Consider the following 17,626-nt stretch of genomic DNA (forward strand, 5'->3'; position numbering starts at 1 on the left):
GTAGAGCTTTACCTGTCCCTGTGCCTGTCACTCAATCTTGCTGAGAGAGTCTGGATCCTTCCAGGGTAGAGCATAGGACCAGGAGCACCCAGCTGGCCTCAGTGGGGGCTTCAGGACTGTCATGGAAGGAGTTGTGATACGGATAGGAATTATGCTGTTTCAGGACAGTTGCTTATAGTGGATTTGGGGCAGGTTAGGCAGGAGCTAGGCATTTTCATACCTCCCTACCGCCCCCTCCCCAACTTACTACAAGCCTGCCAACACCCGTTGCCTGAGGAAGATGGGCATAGCGTGAGTACAGGCTGGGAAGAGGGAAATAGGAAAATGGGCAAACTGCTCACCCTAGCTTCCTAGCTACATGTTGGTGAATGGAGTGGCCCTCGACCCTGTGGAGGCTGGTCTCCCTCATACCTCTCCCCACATGCCAGGGTGTGGGGCTGGCTGCAAGCCATAGCTAGTGAGGGCCCAGCCGCCTAGGACTTGCTCACCTAGCGTTGATGAGATACTGGGCAAGGCTGATGTTGGCTGGGGTCCCTGTGATGGTGATCTGGCGCTCTGATGACCCCTCAGTGGCATTGGCGATTTTGATCTGAGCTCCAGACATCTGTCGGATTTCATTGATTTTGGTTCCTTGGCGTCCAATTATGCAGCCTATAAGCTAGAAGAAATGACGGAGGCACCTCTTAGAGAAGAGACCGGCACATCCCTTTCGAGGCATCTGCGGGAGCCCTGTGGGGACAACCTCAGGGGACAGGCTAGGCTGGAAACACTGCCTATGAACTCAGCGCTCTGGAAGAAGACAGGCATTGCCAAGTCCTGAGCCTGGTCCCAGGGACAATGGGAGAGGGGCTCCGGCTCCGCCTGCTGATGGTCTTACAGCCTCTGCCGAGTGTCTGTCCTTATGGGACAAGTCCACACAAGAAGGGACATGGCCATTCTCATACTGGCTTCCTCTACCTGGTCAGATGTGACCCAAAGACAGATGATTCAGGCTGAGTAGGGAATCCCACACCAGCTCTGGCCTAGGCTGGGTCAGGGCCATTTGGCCATACCCTCACAGGGAGGATGGGAGCATCTGAAGTTCACTACTGCTGAAACCCAGCTTTTGAGGAAATCAGATGAAGTTGAGGACAAATCCAGGTGTTTGCATGGTGAGCTCTGTTTAGAGGATGCAGAGACCTGGGGCCAGTGAAGTCAGGAGTGTGGGCCCTTTCTAAGGCAGCTCAGGGACAAGAGTGTCCTCCATCCTGGGGATCAAGATCTTTCCTCTGGCAACAGCTTACAGTTGGGTATGTGCCTCTCAGGTCTACCCTGTTCCATGATGGGGGCATCCTGGACCCCAGAAAAGACTGCAGAGGAGCCAGATGACGTCCCTCAACTGCCCTCACTGATGAAACAGAATCTCCACGGAGTGATCTGAGGCATGGAAAGGAACACTGGCCAGGCAGCCACCGAGAGCCTGGGCAGTGGTCCTGTGGCACCTGGCTGGCTGGGCACCAGCCCGAGGTCTAGAAACAAGCTGTTCTCATGTAATGAGACACCAGGCAGAAGGCTGGGCTGGACCTGAGGTGCAGGAAGAGAATCTGCTTCCAAACCTGTATGATGGGCAACGGGGCCCCTGGGTCAGCAGAGGCACCAGGAGACTAGCTCCTGTCCTGAAGGGTGCGTGCTCTGCACTCTGTTCCCTATTAAAACCATCTGCTGGTCACCTGTATTTCCCACTGAGCTCTGACAATTAGGCTATTTGAACACAGTGACCCTCTTCTCCAGAGGCCGGAGCCGTTCAGCATCTTGTCTTACACCTCTGGGCTTCACCTGTCTTTGTTTCTCAAGTCCCGCCCACTACTCCTGGCTCTGGCTGGGCTCTGCCCATGGCTCCTCATGCCTATGTCAGTTGTCCCAAGGGTGCCTGACCCTGTGGCAGAGAAGGGGGCTTCCTAACCTGCACACAGCCATGGCTCAACTGACCTGCCTGCCTGTGCTCCCTTCCTTCTGGTAGTAAGGCTATGGAGCTCTTCTGTGACCAAGGCTAGGTGTGACAGGGTGGCTCCTGTGCTGAGGGAGAATGTGTGGCCACATGTCTCTGAAGATGCCATCATTCAGGAGGGTGCACCATGGGTGTGGCCTTCTATGCCTCTTTCCCTCCTTGAACCCCTCCTGGCAGGTTCACAGTCACCTCAGATGTGGATGACACGTGCCAGCCTCCCAGCACAGATCCTGCCTCGCTGCTGCCATTTCCCCTCCAACAGGCCCTGGAGGAAGCTGACCCTCCCTCCCCCTTTCTGTCTAGACTCATACATACTCTCTTCTTTACACCTGAAGCGTGTCTCTTCAGTGGCTTTCCCTCCTGGGCTCATACCTCCAAAATCCTGAGGTGTTCTGTGGCCTGTGCCCTAAGCCCCTCTCCTTCCTTCACACTGGAGGGGTTCGGAGCAGGAGAGACGTTGGCTGGCCCTTGAACACACCAGGATCCCGACACACACACACTGCTAGGCATTGCTCTTAGAGAGAGGCAACTGATGCTTCTCCTGAGATGACTTAGGCCTGTGGCTGGTAGCAGCTCAATGTGCTCCCCGATGTGGCCTCACTAGGACCCCACTGACATGCAGCTCCAGGCTCATGCCATTCCCACCTATCTGGCTTCACATTGCAAATTTCAATAAAGCTATAGGGATGCAAGGAAATAGGACGGGTTCTCCAACAATGCCTGTCAAGCTCACAGACACTGCGGCAAGCCTGACTGGTCCCCTACCTCTCAGAGCCATGTGGAATGTATGAGTTTTCTTTCCCAACAAAAGGCTCCAAGCAAGTGTGCCACTCACAACCAGGGTAAGGCCTGAGCTTTACAGGCAGGAGCTCACAGCAGAGCATCCAGCCTTAAGTGCCCCAAACTGAATCCCCTAGGGCAATCTCTGTAGCATTAGCCATTAGGAATGGTCTGGGGGTCTCTTCCTCGGAAGGCCCATGTGGCCCGGACAGAAGAGATACATCATCATCCAGTGCCTGTCTGCAGATGAGGGAGAAGACTGATTCAACTGTGAGCAGGAGATAGACCCAGACCAGTCACTAGAAAGGGTCAGGATGATCGTGTTCTGGCTCCTTCCTTGTGTCCAAGAATGTGGTAGGCTGCAGGTGTGGATCATTGGCTCTGGGAGACTGCATCCTTGCCTGTAGCCTAGTCTCTTCTATAAAGGTGAGCGGAAACCCTCTATGCCATAGATTCTATGGCCTTCCTGTGCCGGGTGAAAGGGCAAGCTCTGATGAGCTGTGAACCATCAGCTCCACTCTCTAAAGACTTCAGGATGACAGGACAGGCTAGGTCAGTCAGTGTTCACCCACCGCACGGCAGCAGAGCAAACAGGTCCCCCACCAGGCCCAGCCCCGGATGTCTTTACATCCATTTCAGGTTAAACAAAAGTTTGTGTCCCAGTGCTGATGAGGTAGGATTCATGTTATTCATGAAGCCCTAGCTCTAGCTGACGGAGCGTGTACTGGTGAGCTCTGTGCCAGAGGAACCATCACACATGGGGTGGGAAGAGGAAGGCACAAAGCAGAGACCTTGTCCACTACAAGGTAACATGACACTCTCATCCACAGACAGCCTGATAAGGGGTCCAACCTCCAATGTTCTCAGAACTAAAGGCTACACAACAATGCTATCAGGCCACTGGGACTGACTCCTATGAAGGCTCCTACAAAGTTGGGGAACCTGAGGCTGTCAGGTAACAGGACAGATGCCTGGGGCTGGTGGCAGAACCCCTTCAGGGGCCATCTGCAACCAGACGGGTTGGGAGAGGGTGGTGATGGTGTTTCCTTGAAGCTCAGAGGCACCACCCATGGCTTCTCTGGCCAGTTTAATCTGCTGCCCAACTGTCTGCCATCTACACTCAAGCTGGGGGTCCCCTTAGACTCTTAAACTCTGGGTTTTCTGAAGTTGGTTCAGATGGACGGGAGGGGCTGATCTGGAGAGAGAAATTAGTAGGTCAAGTGCTCGCCCCTCACGATGAGGACCTTAGTTTGATCCCTAGCACCCAGGTTTGGTGGCACATGCTTGTAACATCAGTAGACGAGTCACGTGGATCCCCAGGGAGTGTTGGCCAGCCAGTCTAGCCTAATCGGTGAGCCCCAGGTCCTGGTGAGAGACTGTCTCAAAAAACAAAGTAGATGGCTCCCACGGAATAACACCTGAAGGTTAACCTCTGACCTTCATTCATATGGAAACATATAGAAACATACAGACAGATAGCGCATGCGTGCACATGCGCTTGCACACACACACACACACACACACAAACGCATGCATGCATGCACGCACACACACACATGGCTCTAGGGGCTGGAGAGGTGGCTCGGTAAGTAAAGGGCTTGCTGTTTGGATCCTTGGCCCCCACATTAAAACCCGGGCTTGATGGCCACTGTCTGTATCCCCAGGGACAGGGATGGAGACACGAGAATCTCTAGAACTTTCTAGCCAGCCAACTAGCTGAAAGAGAGAGCTCCAGGCTCAGCAAGGTCTATAACATGGAGAAGCAATTGAGACACACACCCCAGCGCCTACGTCTGGCTTCCACAGATGCCTGTATAGGCAAGTGTATCTGTACACCCATAAACCCTCTGTACACAAAGGCAGGCAGTGAGGTACACAGAGGGGGTGAGGCAGGCGGGCAGGCAAGGACAGACAGACAGACAGACAGACAGACAGACAGACAGACAGACTCAGACAAAAACTGAGACAGAGTCTCACTAGCTTTAGGGCAGAGAAAGCTCAAATACAAGTCGAAAAGGAGATAACTCCTGCATGGCCCACACACAGACTGTTCCTTCTGCTATCCTGGCAGCTGCTCTCAAAGACATGAGCTCCTCCCTGGTCCTCCTGATTTGGAGCCACTGATTCAGAGACTGCCAGCATCTCTCAAGACCCCTGTTCAGCCTGAGAGGACTAAGTGACCACAGATGTGGTGTCCCCAAGGATGTGACAAATTGAGGGACACTAGAGTAAGGGATCCATGCCCCCTGTGACATACAAGCAACTTCTTGTGCCAGAGAATCTCAAACCTCCAGTACGGGTCATATCATTCCAGAACCTTCTTGGACCACCCTACTCTCAAGGTCCCTAAGCCAGGGTACTGTTGCTGTTGCCAGACTCTCAGCCCAGCTCTGGTGCTGCCCTCTGAATCACCCTGATGTTCCCACTTCTTGCCTGCATCTTTCATGCGAATGGTATCAGTAGAAAGTGGGAAAGAAAGGAGAGAAGAGATTCAACAGTAGGTCCAGGCTTGAGGGTATCACTGGAACAGTGGTGTGTGTGTGTGTGTGTGTGTGTGTGTGTGTGTGTACAGGAGGGTGCAGGGGGTATACTCACATCATTGGGAATGGTAAGCTCATGGGTGCTGGCCGGTGGGCTGGCATCCAGACCTGGGCACACCAAGGGAACATGATTAGGATTAGGTTGGAGGGAAAGCAGTTTATTGCCATAGCCAGACCTGGTCCATACTTCCTTGGGCTAGCTGAGGGCACAGTTCAGGGGCCCAGGCCCTGGTACCGCCCAGGGTAACCCAAATTCCAGAGTTCTAACTTCTCTCAAAAGAAAACAAAACCCCCCAAACCCACACCTTACATATACAGCCTGGTGGGCCCTGAGCTTAAAAGAGGGCAGGCACCACACCTCCGGGGGTTACAAGGCAGCTGGGGCACAGGTCACACTGGTCACATTGACATTGAATGTCTGTCCTCTTCTGTTCAGGAAGACTTGTGGGTGCTGTGCCCCACTCTGTTCAACCCTGAGACCTCACGTGGGTTCCACTGCAGGTAGCCAGAAGTGGCCAAGCACCCATTGTTAATTCTGCTGCTGACACAATTCTGTCAGGAGGCCACAGCACATGGCCCAGGTTTTCATGACAAGTCTCAACTATGTCACCAGTGAACAGGCCACATGCTACTGCTCTCTGCCTCAGAAATAGTGACAATACACTCAAGGGACTGCCACAGCGGAAGGTGCAATGGCTGTACCTCTGGGATGGTGCATGCTCTGTACACAGCAAGCCCAACTCAGCACCTCAGGTCTGCAAGTCCCGAAGCTGACACCCTTGCCTTCAGACTCAGCAAAGGTCCTGACTCCAGGCTCTATATTCTCCAGACAGCCGGCTCTACACACACGGCTTCAGAGTGCCCCAGAACCCAGGCTGTCCCCTCACTTGGCACTCCTGCTTGCTGGCCCTGCCTCTGCACTGACTCTTCAGTACCACATCTAGACAGCCAGGGAACCCAGGATCTTCCCCAAGACAATCTCGGGGAGCCCCTACTTCTCATTGTGCCCTTCCTCTTCCCAGTTCCTCTTCCAGCCTTGCTCCCCCCTGCTGGCTCCCTGGATGGGCCACCTCCTCGAAATCTTGTCTCATGTGGTTACTGGCTCCTGCCAGAGGGTGACCCCAAGGAGGGTGTCCAGCAGTCAGGCCTGGGTGGAAGTGTTGAATGAACCACCTCATCCATCTCTGCTATTTACAGATGGAATTCTGGAGTTTTCTACCTCTCATCTCCTTTCAATAATAGCTTTTAACATAATTATTTGGCTGTTCAGGGAATCTATCCACATTACAGACGCAGGGACATGTAAAAAGTCACTTGAAAGTACTATTGGCGTGCTGGACAGGAGTTCCTGAGGCAGCAGGGGACATCTGTTGGATGTTACATGCGACTGAACAAAGAATGAGAATCCTTTTTCAGGGACACCAAAGTTAAGTGGATAGTTAAGCCATGTCTCCTCAGGACAAGGCTTCAAAGCCAGCTGCATTCCCCCACACAGCTAACTGTTGTCTCTGCACACAGCCTTCCTGCCATGTCACCTGCTCATGTTGTACTCTAGGTCTCTAGGGCCACGATCAAGTTGTCACACAAAAGCATGGTGTGACACCATTTCTGAGGCCACATCGTTGGCCACGTGCACTCACAGTGGCCTGCAGGTCTGAAGTGTAAGGTATTTCCCTTACAGGACCCAGAACACACACTCGGCCCCAGTCTATCACTCTTCCCAAGGCTGTTCCCTCAGTCACTGCATCACAGACTACATACACGTCACCCCGCTGTGTCCTGGGCAGCAGGCATTTAAATGAAAACCAGAAGGTGCGGACACACCCAGCCCAGATCTGTCTACTAAGACTTGGTGCCTATATCCAGGGAAACCCATCTTTAAAAAGCACATACCATCCTGTGGTTTCTACAGTCATGTTCTCGCTATGCAACCCTACACACTGCTCAGCTGGATAACCAGTGACAGCTTGAGATAGGCCCTCCTCATGTAGGGGCACAGTGCCTTATGCCACCCAACTGTTCACAGAGCTCCTGCCAGCTGTACTTGCTGAGCCAGCATTTACTAACAATGGAAGACCTGGCTCCTGGGTGGTCCCCATTCAGGTCCACAACTTGTGCCCCTGAAAACTACTGTCAGCCAAGTTGGGGGCTAGACACTCAGCTGTCATAGGTGTGGGTACCCTCGTCCTCTGTACATGTCCCCTGGCCTGCTCCCCCGGTACTGTGGTCTGTTTTACCTGACGACTGGCCCATCAGATTTTGAGCTTCTTCGGAGGAGTGTAAAGGCAGCTTTTCTCCTGGAGAGCAAAGAAGAGAGAGGTTTAATGTTTTGCCCTCAAGGAGAGAAGCAAGGTCCCTTCAACTAGGAAAGCTCAAAATATGATTGGTGCATGCACAGCCGACATGCACGGCCAGTGTGTTTTTCACCGGCCATAGGGGCGGCTCTGCTTCAGTGAAGGACATCTGATACAAATGCCCAGCCAGGCTGTAGCCAGCCCCTCTGACTGCTGCTTCACCACTGGCCTGAGTGCAGGCTAGCTCTGTCAGTGCTATCCTAGGCAGGGCTGCAGCAGCCAGGCTTGGGGGGTCATTTCTGCGGTCAGAATGCTTGATGCAGAAAATGATGTGCTCCAAGCCTGGCTAGGAAAAGCCACCTGGGGATGGACTGTGGGTGGCACAGAGCACTGCTCTGCACGTAAGACCCTCAAAAGGCAAGAACACGGAAGCCGAGGGGCAGTAAAGTGGCCCTCCATGGGAGGCAGACCGACCCGCCTCAGCTGTGTGCAGCCCACTGCATTAACACTGCAAGATTCAGCATCCAGAGCTCTGGCAGCGCTTGAGCTACTCACTGGACCGCAGGGAGCTCAGAGAGAGAGAGAGATAGAGAGAGAAAGCGAGTCCCCGGGTGAGAAGAGAAGGTCAGAAAAGGGCAGCTGGGTACGTACCGGGGAAAGCGGGGTTGGTCTGTCCGAGGGGAGGAAAGGGGGTTTGCTGCATGGCCAACTGGTGGAGCTTGGTCAACTGCTGGGGGTAGGAGGGACACGAGAGCTAAGAAGGTTATTGTCATCGAGTACAAGTCACACCAAGTTAAAAATGGCAGTCACAGAACTTTGCACAGAGAGGTTCAGAGGGGCCATGCGGACACATGGCAGACAGTGCAGCGGGGCACAAGGACTTGGCCTGGGTGGAACCAATGGGCCTGGCTGCCAGCAGGCAAGAGCCTGAAGGAGTCGTGCTTTTTCCTTCCCGGGCTAGTGAGGAGGGGAGAGGCCAGTGGCCCTGAAGGGGGGTGGGGAGAGGCGGCTCTGAGAGGAGGGTCTGAGGGACACAGAACAGGACCAGCTGGGCCCCTGAGAGACTAGCAGATTCAACCTAGCAGATCATCAAATCTTGCTCTGGTTCTAGCTTCACGCCAGGCTTTGCTCACCTCCTGGTCTGCAGGCCCCATTTAAGACAAGGCAGTCTGGGGGGTAGCGGGGTTGGGAGTGGGGAAAGGGCGGGGAGCGGCTGGTAGAGCTAGAGCCTGCCCTGCAAGCACCTTGTCTTATATAGGGTGACTGAGATATAGAGGACCCCCAGGACGCTTTCCAGAGGCAGCTGCTCGCTGCTGCTCGCTGCTGTCCCAGGCTACACCTCAGCTCCCACCAGCCATGGGGCTTGTCAAAGCAGAGTTTGAATATGTGATTCCTTTGTTCATTTTCTCTGAGCCTCACTCTTAACGTAAAGAACATCAGACAGTAAGAGACTAGGTCTGGCCACACTTTTGAGCAACAGAGCATGGTGGGTAGATGCTCTGAACCACACTACCCTTTTGAGAATCTAGGGCGGCGGTGCAGAGGATGAGGACATCACGGGACAGGGGCCCAGCAGGCCGCATACCCACAGGAAACGTGTTGACCCTTCTTTCTCAAACAGGTCCCAGCGAGGCTGCCTGTCATCAATCTGGAGTCTGGCCTGGACTCCAGAGGATTAAATGCTAAGAGGTCTTCCACTTTTGTTTTTGATAGTTTTGGGGAGCAAGCCAGTGAATAGCAAAGCTGGAGAGGTAAGGCTGCCCAACCCCGTAGGAGCCCAAAAGATCACTACCGAGTCCCAGATGCCAGACACTGAGTTACAGGATTTAGATTTTTCACTGCTGGTTTTGAGCTTGCTTTGATCTGACTGTTTTTCTAGCCCAGATCTTCCCTTTTGGATTAAGAAGTAATGTAACTTTTAAAAATAGGAGTCCACAGAGAAATTTGACTTAAAAAAAAAAAAACGTGAACTTTGAAATTATTGAAAAATTTAAAGGCTGTGAAATTTGAAAGTTGTACTGTATTCTATATTGTGATATTGACGAGAGATCTTGGAGACAAACAAGAAAGGAAAGGTTATAGGTTAACAGTGATATTTTTGTGTGCCAGGCTGACAAGGAGCAGTTAGTGCTAATTAGATTTAATTGTTAACTTGACATAACCTGAACTCACCTGGGAAGGGGAAATCTCAGTTGAGGAACTGTCCAGGTTAGACTGGCCTGTGGCCACATCTGTAAGAGACTGTCTTGACTGATGACTGATGCCGGAGGGCCCTGCCCACTGGGCAGCACCACCTCTAAGAGATGGGCCTGGGCTATAGGAGAAAGCAGCATTCTGCCATGCTTTCTACTTCAGTCCCTGCCCTGATTTCTCAAGGATGGATTATGAACTGGAAATATAAGTGAATAAACCCTTTCCCCCAAAGCAGTGAGGAGAGGGATATAGAGGAAGTAGCAAGAGAGGAAAGACAAGTTGTTACACTGTACCAACTCCTGTGACCCTTTCCACTTGAGGATGTTTGAGAATGTGAAAGTTAGACAAGGGCTTGTACGTCTGCACCTCAGTGAATCATGAGGAAATGGAGGCAGTGAACTCATCACGCAGGGGCCAGTGGCCCTGCTAATCTGTACATCATTGCATCTGGGGGAAATAGTTGTAGGGTCTCTTGCCCAATTTTCAAACACGGTCAGTTGCTGCTGATTCACCACTGCACAGACCTTTCTAATGATGCTCTCGAGAGAAGCTGACGCTGTATTCACTCTCTGAACTCTGGTCTGTGCTTGTATTTCCCTTATAAAACCCTCCCCAGACCAGAGGACAGACAGACCCTTTCCTATGTAGTTTTCTTTCTAAACATGCTGGGCACCTTTTTCTTCTTGTGGAGTTCTTGATACACGAGGATGTTTGTTGTCATGAAGAACCGCCATGTGTCACTGTTGGGCACCGTTCATAGATGCCCCTTCTCTTTTGGGCATATAGGGAATGCTGGTCATGATAGGCTGTATTACCCTAGTAGCTTTAGACTCTGGACTGTCTATAAAGTAACAGTCTAGTCAGACTCTCAGCTTCTCTTGGGCCAAGATTACACTGTGTCCATTATTTTGAGCCTAGAGTAAATCTTAGTCTTTACAAGGGCAAATCCTTTGTCCTTGTCCTTGATGATACCTTGTAGATTTTAGGCCCATAATCATTCATATAACATTGAAAACAATACAATTTCCCCAGAAAAGGCCCTTTGGGGTCTGGATTTTCACTGCACTAGTACACTCATGTGGAAAGACCTAGAACCTTTGCAATGCTCAGTGTTTCTATCCATGAATGTGATGTCTCTGCACTCAGTGTCATCTTTTGGTTGGAACTTGCAAAAAAAAAAAAAAAAAAAAAAAAAAAAAAAGGCAGATATTTTGTTTTGTTTGGTTTGGTTTGGTTTGGCTTGGGTTTTGAGACAGGGTTTCTTGGTCTAGCCCTGGTTGTTCCGGAATTCCCTCTATAGATTAGGCTGGCCACAAACTCAGGCATCTGCCTGTCTCTGCCTCCTGAATTCTGGGCAACAAAGACAGGTTTTATTTTGTTTTAGATGAGCCTCACTTTGTAGCTATAGTTGGCCTGGAACTGTGTGGGCCAGCCTGGCCTTGAAGTCACAGGGACCTGCCTGCTTCTGAGTCTTAAAGGCAGGTTTTTCAAAGCTGCCCTTCCTCATTCATTTCACACTTGGTCCTCTGTGAGAGGAGTATGGCCCATAATTCCAAATTCTGAAGTCTGCTTCACAGTCTGGTATGTGGGCAAACTTTGCAAACGTTCCCAGGAATTCTGCAGTTGTGCCAGGCACGGCTTTTGGCATGGCAATCCTATCAGGCCCACACACGTGACCTGTCACTGCCAGGGAAATATGCCGAGACTCCTCGGAGGTGTTTGTCAGATGCTCCAGGTTTCTCTTGGTTGGTATTTTCCTAGCATCTCGCACTCTACCCTTCAACTGAGGGTGCTCGTGTTTCAGGCATGGTCTCTTGAAAGAAAATAAATGAAACTTCCCCAGTTTTAAAGTTTGCTTATCTAGTTAGCTTTAGAATGTGTGTGTGTGTGTGTGTGTGTGTGTGTGACAGCCTATTTTTTTTTAAACTGGAAATTTTAGCTTTTTTATTTTCTGCCGTCTTATCTGTTACTTTTTAATTGTCCTGCTTTCTAGAAATTTCTTTCTTACTTTTTAATTGTTAGAATATTTCCTCTTGTTCATTTTCTTTCCTACCACCAATGTTATGCAACATACTCCCTTCCTGTTGGCGGTCACTTTAAAATTTTAACTCCACATGGGCATTTAGGTTTTAAATCCCCTAGCTTTACTCTCTAGTGGATGGCACAGTGACCCACCTGATGTGTAATTCCTCTTACATCTTACATATATAATCTTATATATGCTTTTCTCCCTCAACCCCTGGTACTGGGGATTGAACCCGGGCCGTGTATGGTGCCAAGCAAGCACTCTACCACCATGCCACATCCTGAGCATACGATTATATTTCTATACAGTTGATTCTGTTATGCTAATCCTACCAATTATAAAGTGGGAAGAACACTAATTTTGTAGATTCGTGTGTTGGGAATTGGTTCTAATGCTTTGTCTTAATGTGGCTCCCAAAAGTCACTCTTCTAGACCTGAGGGTTCGCGCACCCAGCTGGCTTTGACTGGTAATAAAGAATTGCCGTAGAGTCAATGGCTGGGCAGGGAGATGGAAGTGGGACTTTTAGATTGTGCAGGCAAGGGACCGAGAGAGAGAGGAAGAGGGTGAAGGAATCCATGGTGGAGGAGCCAGGAGAACATAAAGGCCCACCAACATGTCAGATTCCAGGAAAATGGCCCTAGGGGCCATTCCCCTAATTGGGTCTGGGGTAGCAGAGATGAAATATGGATTTAGCAAATATTAATTCAAGAATACCAAAGGGAAGTGTGTGCTAGTTGCAGGGAGGTTTAGAAGTGCCCAGCCACTGAACTAGTCAAGGCATATCAAAATTAATGTGTGTGTGTGTGTGTATGTTTCATTCGTGAAGCCAGAGCTCTTGGGTGGGTGCAGTATTCAAGCGACCCACTGGGAGCCAAAGCAGATTAACTAATTCACAGCTACATTTGTGTTTCTCAAATGCCTACTATTTTCTTTGCTTGCCTTCCAGCCTTCCTCCTGAGATAACTTTTCTTTTCCTGAATGCCAGGCAGGAGGCTGTTAGCTATGGTTCTGTTGGGTCTAGTTGCTTTCCTACAAATGGCTATTACTGAAGTCCTTCTTTTGAGGCTCCTCCCAAGTCAGACTTTTAGGACATTATCATTTCTGTTACTATGCCACCATCTTTGATTGTCAGGTTCTAATGAGATGTCAACTGTATCTCTGATCCTGTCAGGATCTTATTCTCTGTAGTCTGACTTGGCCCTCGAGGTTACTGTGTAGTTTTATCTTGATATGTCTACAATGGAGTTATTTTTGCTTATCCTTCTGGAACTTGTTGGGATAGATAACTGTGATGATTAATTTCTCTTACTAATTTCAGAGACTTCCCAGGGCATTCCATTTGGCATCCTTCTCCATCCTGGTGTCTCCTGGGCTATCATGGCTGCACATGGTCGGATCCGCCCTCCTTAATGGTACTTCACAGGCTTTTTAATGGAAATAAGTCATGCCAGGGGCTTCTGAGGTTGAGGGCGAGCCTCAACCACTGGTTGGCACAGCAGTGAGGGGCCCACAAAGGAAGTGAGGGAGAGGAAGAAAAGGCTGGGCTTCAGACAATGGAAGGCTATGTGGGCCCTTGGCTTTGTGAGGCACATTGTAGTTGCTCTGACTATTAGCAGGAAGAATCCAAAAAGACCCATGGAGCAGTCTGGATCAGGGATGAGAACAGAGTCAGAAGGTGTGGTGACAGCTGATGGCCAGGGGGTGCTGCTAGCTCTTTCCTTCCTCACTATCAGAGGGAAGGGTATCCTCACCCATTCTCACAGGGTTCCAGAGGCAGATATTGATCAAATAGGAGGGGAGGCACCCTAAGGAGCCGCACAATGCTCTGCAGTACCTGGGATCACCTCTGTTTACCACGACAGTGTTCTAGCTCAGAAGGTTTATCACCTCAAATGCCAGGATAGAGGGCATTGCCAATGTGGAATCCAGACTATGCACCTTCTCACACCTCTACAGTTTTCAAGATGTACTAACTAAAGAACAAGCATCTTACCAGGTCCAGAAGTTCTACATCCCCAGGGTCCTTACTGGTTGCTGCAGACACACTGGAATGCCACTTCTCCTACTGACTCTCTGGGATCCTTGTCAAGGGGACCTAAGAGTACCCTCCTCTGGGAGGTGAGTGGCTGCAGGCTAGTGCAAGGTGCAGGTTAGGATACAGGCAGAGTGGGCTGGAGAGATGGCTCGGCAGTTACGAACACTGAGGTCTCTTCCAGAGGTCCTGAGTTCAATTCCCAGCAACCACATGGTGGCTCACAACCATCTGTAATGGGATCCAATGCCCTCTTCTGGTGTGTATGAAGACTGCTATAGTGTACTCATATACATAAAATAAATAAATCTTTTAAAAAATTAAAAAAAAAAAAAAGGATACAGGCAGAGTGAGAGCACAGGGCCCGGGAAGAGGGTAGAGTCAGGCCGAGGGAACGGAGACATAGTCTCGGTCAATATCATCAAGCTGCCGTCTCACATTTCCTTGCTTTCAGGCCTCCTTTAAATGACAGGGATGCTAAGGGGGTGACTTGGAAGCTGAAGATGAGGTAAGAGATTCATACCCAAGTGTGGCTTTGAAGTTAACTACAGACAGTCCTGACTTAGGATGATCTGGTGCAGCAATACAAACTGTGCTGGGAACTTTGACCCTTTTATGGACTAGTAAGAGATGATCTATAGTCTCTTACGCTGGGGAGCAACAGTGCTTCAGTCCTTAGGGCAAACCACTGACATCTGGTGCAGCAGTGCTCACCTGGGATGCTAGGTATGGTAGGGTAGTCCTATAGTTTTCAACTTAGGTTTTTTTCAACTTATTATGTCTTCATTGGAACCTGGCTCAATGTAAACTGGGACCATCTGTGATGTCCTCCAGAGGAAAATAATTGTGTCTTGGTTCAATTTCACTGGTGTAAGGAAAATGACAGAGACATATGATGTGAGGGACCTAGCGATGCACCCCATTGCTCAGCTGTATGCCCAGGCTCTCTCTGTGTGCCTCCTGAATCTCTCCTGTGTCCCAGGACACAGTGCTGTTTCGCTTTCTTATTTATTTCTGACACTAAGCCTGACTGATTCTTATGGATGCAAAGGCGCCTAGACACTTTCCGAGGAAGGCTTCAGAGCAGAGAACTGGATGCAAAGAGTCTCTGACGGACACTTTCCAGAGCTACTGAGTGGTCATTCTAGAGAAATGGACATGAAGGCGTGCAGACACCTAACACTGCTGAGTGGCCATCTGAGAGAACCAGTTGGAAAGGGTAATCATAAATTTAAAAAAAAAAAAAACAAGGCTTCTGAGTGCAGAGAATGTAGCAGATTGTGCTAGGCATGGCCCCTCAAAGTTTCTGCAGCTCAGGAGTGTGTCTCGGAGCCTTGAGATCTCAGAAAGCTCTAGAATCCCGAGTAAATCTCTCATACATTGCATGCAGGCACTACAGGAGACTGAGGGTCAGCAGATGCATGATTTCTAGACAAGAGTAATTTAAAGCATTGTTTAAAACGGGGCCTGGAAAAGGTACATGTTCTTATCCAGATAGGGATTATTCAGATCTTAGGGAACTATCTCCTGATAGTTCTCATGTCTGACTCGTGGGCCTGAATATTCAGGTAAGAAATTAAGTAGCTAAACAATGACTGCCACTGCCCTGAGGTGAAGTTCATATTCAATTAATAGTTTCTATTAGCTATATTTGTGTTCTAAGAAATTTAAGCTTCGGGCCGGGTGGTGGTGGCGCACGCCTTTAATCCCAGCACTTGGGAGGCAGAGGCAGGCAGATTTCTGAGTTCAAGGCCAGCCTGGTCTACAGAGTGAGTTCCAGGACAGCCAGGGCTACACAGAGAAACCCTGTCTCGAAAAAGAAAAAAAAAAAAAAAAAGAAATTTAAGCTAAAAAAAAAAAAAAAAAAAAAAAAAACCCACGTCCTCAATTCAGATAAAAGTCATCCTGGCCCTCATTAGACCTGTCACTGAATAGCCATTTCATTCCTTTTTGATGTGGATTATCTGAAGTCTTCAATTTTGTATGTGAAAGAAAGGCCCTTTCAGAAGTTCCACGTTTTGCTCACAAATCACATAATCTTGCTACAGAAAACAGAATGACTGCCATAGGAAAAGCCATCTCGTGACAAATGACAGATGCTTGGAATGGGCAATTTGTCAACTGCATGAATTTGCTGCCTCCAAGCACAGAAGCTAGATGTCTATGATCAAGGTTCCAGAAAGCCCTGTGTCTGGTAAGAGCCCGGCTCATTTTTCAAAATGGCACCCGAAATGCTATGTCCTCACATGGTGGAAGAGATAGGAAGAGATCAGTTCCCCAGATGCTTTATAAGTGCATTAATCCGCTCAGGAGAAAGAACCTCAAAGATTCAACTAGTTCATGGAGACCTTGCCTCCGAATACTAACACCTTTGTGACTGAGTCTGAATATATGACTGTCAAAAGGATCTATACATACAAACCACAGCACATGTCAAACCTCACAGGACATAGGCGGTAATAGCAACATTTGCTTGTGAGTTTAAATTAAGCTGAAATCATTGATAAACTACCCAGTAAGCCATCCAGAGAACTATATGAGAAAGAAGACAATACCACACTGACACAAAGATCAGCCAAAAAAACCAATCATATTCTCTCTCTCTCTCTCTCTCTCTCTCTCTCTCTCTCTCTCTCTCTCTCTCTCTCTCTCTCTCTCTCATGCCTCCCTGGTCTGTAAATCAGGAGGATCTGAAATTGGAGTTACTTCCATCAACTCTAGTGTCTACATTGCCCAAGGGACACTGAGAGCTACAGAACGCACAAGACACCCCTCCAGTTAGTCCTTGAACATCTGGTTTGGTGGCTTAATATTGATAAACTTTAATCTAGTTCCAACCGCCTTCTACAGGGTTATGAGATGCTGCATTTTGAATTCTGTAGTGCCACTGAATCGCAACAGTCTGCTTTCCAAGTCTGCATCAGCACGTGTGTATTCCTACATGTGCATCACAAGAAGACTAGGCCATCCTGGAAGTTATTTCCTGGCCCTTCCTGGCCCCCTTCACTCAGTCCTATCACCTACCCACAATGGCTGCCCTTGCCTGTCATGAGTCTAAAGGCACTGCTTTTTCTGCCATGGCAGCTGGGGACAGAATGAGCAGAGCCACTGTGGTATATTCTGGTCAGGGTGGCCCACAGCCTCAGCGTCTAAGTAGCCAAGGGCAGATGTGTCTGCTGTGGTATGGGGGGTGGGAGTGGGGGTGAGATGCTATGAATTCAGGCATAGCAGTCCCAGACAGTCTATTCCCAGGTACCATCAAACATGGCCTTGTGGGTACGGCCATGCCTGGGCAGGGATCTTCCCACCCAAGTTTCTCTATTGTTTGTGTGTTGTTTGATCAAGAGGGTTAAAAAAAAGGTAACATGTATTTTTCGCTACCAGAATTTCCAAGCAACAACAATGAATCCATATTTTCCATACCTATTTAGTGTTGGTTAATTCTGAAGGCCCCCTGGGCCCTGCCTGCAAATCTTACCCTGCTACACATCTATTTCCTGCCCCACTCAAAAGACAAGGTCTGCAGAAGATCAGCAGTTCAACTGCTTTCCCCTTGACACTGCCGGCACATCTCAGGGCACTGAATGGTGTACACAGGGGACTGTTTTAGGGGCAGCCGCTGAACCCAGAGAGAGAAGCACAGGCTGGAAATACCACAATGCAGTAGAATATTTGACCAGCATGCTTGAGGTCCTGGGTTCAATTCCCAACAAATGAGGCTGGAGCCCTTTCCCCTCATGGTTCTTGCGGCCCTCTCTCGCATCCTTGCCGGT

General features: G+C 49.6%; 1 protein-coding gene across 17 annotated transcripts in view; it reads right to left on the reverse strand.

Annotated features, from left to right (window-relative positions):
- Positions 1-17,626, reverse strand: part of Pcbp3 (poly(rC) binding protein 3) — a 194,131-nt gene that overhangs the window by 862 nt on the left and 175,643 nt on the right. For 5 of the 17 annotated variants that reach the window (XM_034524891.2, XM_034524885.2, XM_034524886.2 and 2 more), the window contains 4 exons: positions 8,253-8,331; positions 7,545-7,604; positions 5,363-5,415; positions 489-658 (listed from right to left, as the gene is read on the reverse strand). In XM_034524891.2, coding sequence (XP_034380782.1) covers positions 489-658; positions 5,363-5,415; positions 7,545-7,604; positions 8,253-8,331 — 362 coding nt within the window. Of the gene's footprint in view, positions 1-488; positions 659-5,362; positions 5,416-7,544; positions 7,605-8,252; positions 8,332-17,626 lie in introns of those variants that run through there. The other 12 variants (XM_076916826.1, XM_034524893.2, XM_034524895.2 and 9 more) reach the window with 8 other exon arrangements.

This window comes from Arvicanthis niloticus, chromosome 20 (genome assembly GCF_011762505.2).
Source record: "Arvicanthis niloticus isolate mArvNil1 chromosome 20, mArvNil1.pat.X, whole genome shotgun sequence".
NCBI lineage: Eukaryota > Metazoa > Chordata > Mammalia > Rodentia > Muridae > Arvicanthis > Arvicanthis niloticus.